This window comes from Sinocyclocheilus rhinocerous, unplaced genomic scaffold, assembly GCF_001515625.1.
Source record: "Sinocyclocheilus rhinocerous isolate Xijiao unplaced genomic scaffold, SAMN03320098_v1.1 scaffold700, whole genome shotgun sequence".
Taxonomy (NCBI): domain Eukaryota; kingdom Metazoa; phylum Chordata; class Actinopteri; order Cypriniformes; family Cyprinidae; genus Sinocyclocheilus; species Sinocyclocheilus rhinocerous.
The window spans coordinates 56,741-67,063 of NW_015666541.1; the positions used below are offsets into that span (position 1 = coordinate 56,741).

The 10,323-nt window shown below is 37.7% G+C and overlaps 1 protein-coding gene across 1 annotated transcript in view; it reads left to right on the forward strand.

Moving 5' to 3' along the window:
* The window catches only part of cntnap3 (contactin associated protein family member 3), a gene marked incomplete at its 5' end in the record, with an annotated part of 97,137 nt that overhangs the window by 40,791 nt on the left and 46,023 nt on the right, over positions 1-10,323 (forward strand). The window contains 3 exon segments of the mRNA XM_016544049.1: positions 1,395-1,570; positions 5,596-5,625; positions 9,271-9,286. Of these exon segments, the coding sequence (XP_016399535.1) occupies positions 1,395-1,570; positions 5,596-5,625; positions 9,271-9,286 (222 nt within the window).

Below are 10,323 nucleotides of genomic sequence, written 5' to 3' on the forward strand. Positions count from 1 at the left end.
AAGATAAATGGTCTATGCTTAATTTCATGAAGTGTGCGATTAATCGCGATTAATCACAGCAAAAGTATGTGATTAATTACATTAAAAATTTCAATCGATTGACAGCCCTAATATATATATATATATATATGCACACACACACACACACACACACATGTTTTGTTTCTCCCCTCTTCCGGAATGGCAATCCCAGCCGTTCAACTCCTTTGCCTGGAGCAACAGGACCGTTCGCTGGAGGACCATACCAGGGACTTTGTAGATCTGGCGTGCCTTACACACTTCCCGGATCGCTCGCTCTGCATATTCTATCACACAAGCCTGAGCGAGCGGTGTAAGGCACGCCTACCAGCGAACTGTCCCAAGGAGGATTTCGCCGCTTTCGTGGAGTGGGTGCTGGAGAGAAATGGACTGTATTTCTCCGTCTGCCCCGCCGAGGAGGACATCTCCAGCCCCACTCACGAACCAGAGACCAGCCAGCCGTCATCCCGCTGCATGGAGCAGATGCCTGAGCCCACCGCAGATGGAGAGCCTGAGCCTACCGCGACACGAGAGCCAGCGTGCAAAACCACGACTGAGCTGATCGTCGCCCAGGAGCATGAGTTTCAAGACCGTTCTGACCAGGTGCGTGAGCCGGCAACATCACCCGTACCCGAGGGAGTGCTGGTGGAGATCGAGGGCTTGGAGGGAAGCCCCGCCCACACTCCCGCCGCTGAGGGTGAGCTGCAACTGGTCACTGGACTACATTATGAGGAACTAATGGACTGTTTCAAAGTGGATTTAATAGACTGGTTTGGGGAGGCATTACCCAGTTCTCCTACGTCTCCGCTGGTTCCGTCCAGCTCCTGTCCTCCAGTGTCCCCTCCCAGCCTCCCTCTCCCGCCTCCTCTTAAAGAACCAGTCAGTTCCTCAGCCCCATCTCCGCTGGTGCCTGTTAAATCATTCGTTTTTCTAAAGAAACACTGTCCAACAGCGACACCAGCAGGTAAAGTTACAGCAGGAGTCCGTGTCTCTCTCGCCTCCCCTGAGCCCATTGAGTTTTAACAGACCCCCTAAAGTGTGTTGTGAGTTTGGTGGGGGGTTAATTGAGAATGAATGGGGGAAATCACGTGAGAGTAGGCAATGCCTCCATTGCGATATGATTGGATATGACTGGTTATGTACAATGTGGCGATTAATTAATCTAATTAATCACATATGAATTGCACATTAAATTTGGCTGAGAAATTACCCACAAAAGATAATTTAAAGTCATTATTGTGTTGCATGAGAAAAGCATGAAATAGATATTACAAAGTATAATATTGATATTAAAATAACACTGCCATAGCTTAAACGTGTTATTTTGTGTGTATTTGTGAAAACACGTCCTGACCACTGACTGTTTTTGTGCTCAGGATGTCCGGACACAGAAGATGGCAGCTGCAGAAACCCGTTCAATGTTTTCCGAGGATGCATGCGTCTCATCCGGACGGGCGGCGCTTTAGTGGATCTCATCCGAGTGCAGCAGATGTTGTTTGGGAATTTTAGCGATCTACAGATGGACATGTGTGGGATCATCGACAGGTAAGCAATTACACTTTTATGTGAACTCACAAAATCGTTCCGCTTTCCATTTTCTTCCTCGCTAAATATATGCGTTCAGCTTGATTACCTAAATACAGAGATTAATTAGCCAGAGAAATGGCGCTGAATACTTATTCGCTAAAAGACGCAGATGATGAGCCTCAGGGAGAAACTGCCCTCGTTTAAATATTTATCCACCTGATCAATCGCAATGAATCGCTTTCTGCTTCGTAACAAATGCAACTTTTGTTCACAGTTTAGTTCAAATGGACATACAACTTGTAGAGCTTTTGCAGTGTGGGCTTTCTAAAGTTTCTGTTTATTTGTTTATTTAAATGTTTTTTGCATCACCGTCTCGGTCGCCTGAGCCTTCAGCTCCGCCTTGGCCCTCCGGATCCTCAGTGTCACCCTGGCTCTCCGTCTGCTCTGCTCCATCATGGGCTCCTCTTCCATCAGCTCAGTCTCCGTCAGTCGGCCCTCTGGTGGGGTCAGCCATATCTCCACCATGGCTCCTCCCGCCTTCGACTCCACCGTGGGCCACTATCCTAGCTGGCCTCTGGATTCCCATCTGGCTCCTCCTGCTCCGGGCTCCTCCCTCCATCCACTCCGCCCTGGCACGGACGTGCCGTTCCGGGATGGGGCGAACTGTTATGGTTATGATCTGTTTTGGTTTGGTTTTCTGTGTTTCCTTTCTCCTGCCTTGTTTGTTTCCATGGTTTTTGATTAATTAGCTCCACACCTGTTTCTGTTTCTCCCTGATTACGTTTCCAGTATTTAAAACCGGTGTTCTCCATTATTCCTTTGTCTGCTATTGAGTTGATTCCCCTATGTGGTACGTGAGTGTCTGCCTGCCCTGTATTTCCCCGAAGCAAGGATTAAAAGACTGTATTTTGAGTTTACGCCTGTGTCTCCTCGTCTCCTCGTTCCACCTCCGTAGCCATTACGTAACACTGTGTCTGTGACCAGTATTTACTGAGCTTTGATGACTGATGAACCGAATAATTCAAAAATAGTTAAAAGTTAACGATTAAAAAGAATAGCTGAACATAAGTTCACAAATAATATATATTGTTTACATTTTTTGGAATAAATTTTAAATGCTTAAAAACACTAACTTGATTAGATTCACTTGGCTTTAATAAACAGACTATTGATTACATTGTTCATGTAAAAATATAAAATAAGAGTTTTTTGTTGTTGTTGTTGTTGTTTTCTGGTAGTGTAAGTAATGTTTACTTAACCAAGAACATGTGACTGGGATAGGAATTTACATTTGATATTTAAAAAATAAATAAATAAAAGGTTTTTGACTCCTCAATTCAGAACACCACCGCACACCATTTAGTGGATCTCATCCGAGTGCAGCAGATGCTGTTTGGGAATTTTAGCGATCTACAGATGGACATGTGTGGGATCATCGACAGGTAAGCAATTACACTTTTATGTGAACTCACAAAATCGTTCCGCTTTCCATTTTCTTCCTCGCTAAATATATGCGTTCAGCTTGATTACCTAAATACAGAGATTAATTAGCCAGAGAAATGGCGCTGAATACTTATTCGCTAAAAGACGCAGATGATGAGCCTCAGGGAGAAACTGCCCTCGTTTAAATATTTATCCACCTGATCAATCGCAATGAATCGCTTTCTGCTTCGTAACAAATGCAACTTTTGTTCACAGTTTAGTTCAAATGGACATACAACTTGTAGAGCTTTTGCAGTGTGGGCTTTCTAAAGTTTCTGTTTATTTGTTTATTTAAATGTTTTTTGCATCACCGTTTGTGACATGTATGATATCTCAAATTGTGCAGCTTGTTAAGGAGAGTTGTTTTTAAATTATTTAATTTAATTTAAAAGTATTTTAAAAATGTTATTTTAAATAAAAAATAATAATTTCAAATAATTTTAAAATATTATTTTTTTTTTATTAATTTTAAAATATTAAAAATTGTATGAATTAAAAAATACTAGGTACATTTTAAAGCAGAAGTGTGTAATTTCTGTGGCACTAACAATACTTAGGGTTGCACGATATATCTATATCATCAGCCAACATTATATTTTTTTATTTTTAAATAGCATTACGCGTGTTAAATGTAAAAAATAGGTAAATGAGCATGAACAATTAAATATCCAGTTTCCAGTATTGGATATTTAACTGTGCATGCTGCTTTCTCATATTTTTACACTTAAATCACCTTTGTTATCATGAAAAGCTCATTGTGCAAAAGTTCATTTTTAAACCTTTAATAATTTATTAACAGAGGTAAATGTAATTATTTTAACATGTAAACAAATGTTTATTTAACAAAACATCAATCTTTGTACATTATAATTTATGTGTTGCATTTAAAAAATTTAGTGTTTTTTTTTATTATTATTAATAATTTTTTTAAGTATAATGACTGAAGTTGCATTTTCTTTTAAAGCATATGGCAATTAAATGACCTTTTAAATTAAATGTTAAATACATGCACAATGGAAATTCAAAGTGCTTTACATAAAACATTTAAAAAATAATCAGAAAAAAAAAAAAATTAACAATAAAAATAAAAATGGAACTAAATTACATTTATTAAATGCAATAAGGGAATAAAAGAGAAGAATACATATGTACTTTGGTACAGTGCGAAAATTGTTTAGAAATTCTATATGAATTTGACACAGCTTGTACTGTTTGGAAATTAGATGAAATTACTGACATGAAATGCTTATTTTATAGAATATAATTGTTTATTTTCATTTGACAAGGCTGTCTGTAGATTTTGGCGATATGTCGTGCTTCTGTTCTGCCAAGTACAACAACCAGTGCCAATAATCTCAAAATGGCCAAATATTGGCCCGGCTGTAACTAGTATATAGTATGTTTACTGTACACATTGTGCAATCTTTCTAGACTGCCAAAGATGAGATTTTTTTTACACAAAACTGGATTAAAATTGCAAAATGGCCGTATTGCACACTGTTTGACATGCTGTTTGAATGAATAGTAGGCTGTGTTTAGTACATACTGCAGGATTCATTGTGAACGTGTTCTCTGTGCTGTTGACCTGTGTGTTTCATGTCAGGGAATGTTTGCTTCATTTGGCTTGATGCAGGAATGGATTTCTTTTGCTTTGAGACTGCAGTAAATCTCCTGAAGACAAGGCTGTTTTTGTGACAGTGCAATTTCTTTCTTCTGTGTGTTTGATGCTAAATGCACCGCTGTGACCGAGCTATTGAAAATGAAGGGGAACCCGTGGCACGCACACTTACGTCTCAAGTGAATATTGTCTTCTCTGACACTCGATGCAGATGTAGATGTGTTGTCTCTGAAAGCTGCGTCGCCTCTGGGTTCTCGTTTACATTCTGAAAGGTCCCGCTCTCGTCTGTCATACTTGTTCGGCGCTGAAGACTTCTGGGGTTGCTGTTTGTTTGTTTGTTTGTTTAAACGGCTTATTGTGTTTTTTTTGTGATGTTTGCAAAGCTATTGCAGCACAGAGTTAGCGATCATTCTGCATCGTTTGAGGCATGAACAATATCCCAGATAGACAGCTAATTTTTAGTTTTTGTATTTCTATTTTTTAATTATTTGAAAAATATTAAATATTATTTTTAATTAAAAACTTAAATTCATTTAAAAATTGTGCGTGTGTGTGTGTGTATATATATATATATATATATATATTATATATATATATATATATATACAAGTGTGTGTATACATATACATATATTTAAAGCTGAAGTGTGTAATTTCTAACATCACTTAGGGCTGCATATATCAGTGATATATTGGTTTCATTGACCAATATTAGACTTTTTTTTTTATTATTATAAGTAGCATTAGGCAAAAGTTATCTAAATGTAAAAAAATGGTAAATGAGCATGAACAATTAAATATCCAGTTTCCAGTTTTCTATATTTAATTGTGCATGCTCATTTCTTCTATTTTTACACTTCGATGACCTTTCTTATCATGAAAAGCTTATTTAAAGTACATTTTTAAATGTTAATAATTTAATAACACTGGTAAAAGTAACTGTTTAATAACTTCAACAAATGTAAACATTTAATTAAATGTGTTACTTGCCATTTCTTTGTAATGAGAAATTTCTGTCAATTTTTTCAGTGTACATTATACCGTTATATTTTAAAAGATTTTTGTTTTTAGTGTGGGTTTTTTTTCCCCATGTGGACAATTGTGTGGAATTTTATTCCTAGTTTTATTCCTAGTTTTTATTCATTTTTATTTCGTTAAACTAAATTACAGTTTTTCTCAAATGCTAAAACACATTTCACAAACGTTTCCTCCATGTTCCCATTGAGTCTGCAGGCTTGAGGCGAGGGCAGATGACATTCCTATCACTCCATGCAGAAACAGCAGCTCCGCTGTGAGGCTTATTACCTCTGCTGAAGGGCTGTAGGTTGAACTCAAATAACATTGCTGTCCATAACTAAGAAATATGGGATGGCAGCGGCTCTCATTGGCTTTACATGTGCCCCATGTGAACCCACGGGCCCTGTGCAAAATGAGTGTGGACCAGAGCGAAGCTGAGCGCCTTTATTAACCCCACATCAAAGATAATATGAGGGAAGCAGAGAGCTGATGTGTGCTGCTGTCGTTCGGAAGACTAAAGTTGAGCTTGTAATGATTTCTTGTACAAAAAGACCAATACATGTGTTTACTCTCATGCTACTCTTACTATTTCAGTAGTATATAGTATGAACACTGTGCACAGTATGCACATTCATTTGTATGCATTGATACTGTATGCAATGCACTAGACTTGACCTGCCATCTCTAGTATGATGAATGATTAATAAAATAAAATAAAAACATCTGAATTATTAATTAGCATTTGAAGCCGTTTGAATTTACTAGTTTTCTGCTTCAAAGCACATGATATCAGCAACGAAATATATGTACATTAGGATAAGTCATTTATTTATTTATTTATTTTTAATTCTATTATTTATTTTTTTATTTTACCTTTCCAACTATGCACAATTATATAGTTGCATTTTATTATTTGTATTTAGCATTGATTTTTATCCTGCTGTTCACAAATCATGACCCATCAGAACAGACTTGAAATGAAAATAAAACATTTAGAAATGTTTGCAGAAATAGGATTCAAAACATAAAATAACCGTATTTCTAAGAAGATAGCTGGATGCCACTCAGTCAATTACAGCTTTTGTTCTACATATTATTTTCAGAAACTAGTTTTCTGTATGGATCCGCTGTTGAGTTTTTGTGGTGTTAAGTAGCTGAAGGTTGACCTGAGGAAGTTGTTTTGTTATGCAGTGATGCGCGAGGAGCTCTGTGTGATATAGTGCTCACTTTGACTAAAGCGCTGAGTAAGTGTTATTGTAAAGGTGAATAATGGACAGAATAAAGAGGAGTTTCTGCGCTGTCGACACTTTCACTGAATCTCAGACTCACACTCCTCCTCACCTCACTGAAAATACAGCTGCTGTGTGGAGGATCATTACCAGTGCTGACAGGAAGTCCCGCCCATCAGTTTAAAGAGCCAATCGCATTATTGATTTGAGGGATTTCCTACAGAAGCATATACGACCTGTTTTTATTCTGTCACCTTAAGAAGTGCATAGCCACAAAAAGGAACGAAACAAAAGAGGTAATGAGTGTGAAGTGCTGCTATTTATCATGCGCAATGTTGAGTCGCATCCATTCATATACTCTCACTGCGGTAAAAGAGCCTCATGCCCACAGATCCTGTGTTTTGTGTTTATGCAGAGCTGCCTCTTTATTCCAGCAAATGCAGCGCTGCACGGGTTTGAGTCGCTCGTCTCGTTATGCAGTGTTTCCTGCTCTACTGCCCCACTTATCATCCACCTGTCCTACACTAATTCTCATTTTGCATTTTACTAGTGCACTTGTATTCCATTCCATTGTTTTAGTGTCAGCCCTGTGTGCAAAATGAGTGTGGACTAGAGCGAAGCTGAACGCCTTTATTAACCCCACATCAAAGATAATATGAGGGAAGCAGAGAGCTGACGAGCGCTGCTGCTACTATCGTTTGGGTGAGTTTGAATGACTAAAGTTGACATTGTAATGTTTTGTAGTGCAAATGAACCAGTGTCAATTGGCAATGTCAGTATATAGCATGAACACTGTTCACACACTGATCTCACTGCATTTTGTTGTACATTTTATTTTCAGAAACTAGTATATACTGCAGTTTTCCGTATGGATCTGCTGTTGAGTTTTTCTGGTGTTAAATAAGGTGCCGAGCTGAAGGTTTACCTGAGGAAGTTGTTTTGTTATGCAGTGACGCGGGACGAGCGCTGTGTGATGAAGTGCTCACTTTGACTAAAGCGCTGAGTAAGTGTTATTGTAAAGGTGAATAATGGATAGAATAAAGAGGAGTTTCTGCGCTGTCGACACTTTCACTGAATCTCAGACACACGTGGACTCAACTCACTGAAATACAGCTGCTGTGTGGAGGATCATTACTAGTCCCGCCCATCACTTTAAAGAGCCAATCAGGTTATTGATTTGAGGGTTTTCCTACAGAAGCATATAAGGTCTGTTTTTATTCTGTCGCCTTAAAAAGCGCATAGCCACAAAAGGAAACGAAACAAAAAGAGGTAATGAGTGTGAAGTGCTGCTATTTATCATGCACACCGTTGAGTCGCATCCATTCAGATCCTCTCACCGTGGTAAAAGAGCCTAATGCCCACAGATCCTGTGTTTTGTGTTTATGCAGAACTGCCTCTTTATTCCAGCAAATGCAGCGCTGCATGGGTTTGAGTGACACGTCCCGTTCTGCAGTGTTTCCTGCTCTACTGCCCCACTTATCATCCGCCTGTCCTGCACTGGTTCTCATTTTGCATTTTACTAGTGCACTTGTATTCCATCCCATTGTTTCAGTGTCACCAGTTCATTTGTATTCAGTATTCAGCAGGGTTTTTCCTGAGTTGAAAACATTCTTACAGTATGCCGTGCAAATCAGCATATTAGAATGATTTCTGAAGATCATGTGACACTGAAGACTGGAGTAATGATGCTGAAAATACAGCTTTGATCACAGAAATAAATTATATTTTAACAGATATTCACATAGAAAACAGCTGTTTTAAATTGTAATAATATTTTGCAATATTTCAGATTTTACTTTATTTTTGGACAAATAAATGTAGCCTTGGTGAGCAGAAGAGACTTATTTCAAAAACATTCAAATGTATCTTACTTTTGAATGTTAGTGTATATAGCTGTCCTCATATGCAAAGTTGGTTAATTACATAATTGCATATAATTAACATAATTGCACTTTTATATTTTCATCAATATTATTGATCATTGAAGCATCTCAACACTGAATTTTCTGCTTTAAAGTGCCTAATCAAAAACAAACAAATATATCTGTGTGTGTGTGTGTGTACTGTATTTATTTATTTATTTATTGATTGATTGCTTTTATTTTGCTGTTCACAACCCAACAGACCTGCATCAAATTTTTGGGTCATTACCCACCTGTTGAGACCTACTGGTACTGTAAATCATCATAATTTATTATATTGTGTACTTGTCCTTATAAATAACTACTGTAGTTCTTGCCATTAGCAATAATAAGAGCATGGACTGAAAACACTGCAGCCTAAACACATTTAGAAACTATCATAGTTATAATAATAATATAGACTTACTCATTATTTAGCATGAATCTAATGCTGTTTTCTTCTCTGGCTGTTTAGAAAGTCACATCATTGGTCGAGTCTGGGCTGTTATTGCTGGTCGAGACGCTCAGTGGTTTGAAAGAGCCACAGGTGTGAATTCACTCAACAGTTTTGTTCAAGCTTAAGCAGGCGCTGAATGCGGCGGAGCAGTGCTGCGTCATGAGTCTTAAGTCTTTGTCATTCTTTTCAGCACAAACATGATTCCTTTGTATGCAAATGAGTCTTGTGCCGTATTCACTAAAGTCAGCATTATTTGCCTGGTGCAATTAACATTGTGCCTTTAGCAGCCACCTAAAGCAAGAATTAGAATTTCATTTGATGTTTTATGCACTTTGCATTGATCATGGCAGCACTAACTCATTAAACAATGATCAAACGATGTTGAAAACCATTAAAGCAGACTGTATATCAATTCAATTCAATTCAATTCAAGTTTATTTGTATAGTGCTTTTAACGATGCAAATCGTTGCAAAGCAGCTTTACAGAAAATTAAAGTATATTTATTATATTTCGTATTTCGTATATCCACACATGCAGTGGAGTTTATTATGCTTTTTGCATTTTAAAGAGCTGATAAGCTGTCTGGATCACTGCTGTACAGTCACAGTAAAATATGATGGATCATGGAATTCAGAACTGATTGACAAGATGGGAAATTATTTGGGTTTGTTTTTCTCATTAGCTGATTTGCAGGTTTAGAATTGACTGTATTTTCAACTTCAGCTTTAAAGTTATGATTCACTAAAAAAATGAGCATTTGCTGAAAATGTACAGTGAATGGGTGCCGTCAGAATGAGAGTCCAAACAGCTGATAAACAAATATGTGAGTGGATTTTGATGTGAGAGGGGATGGACATTTTCACTGGAGGAAGTGTTATTATGGATTATGAACGCGTATTTTGGCCAGAATTGACGCTAAAAAATCTTAATGATGGATTTGTTTCAGCTTTTGTCTTTACAATACATTAACTGATGGACTGGAGAGGTGTGGATTACTTGTGGATTATTGTGATGTTTGTATCAGCTGTTTGGACTCTCATTCTGACGGCACCCATTCACTGCAGAGCATCCATT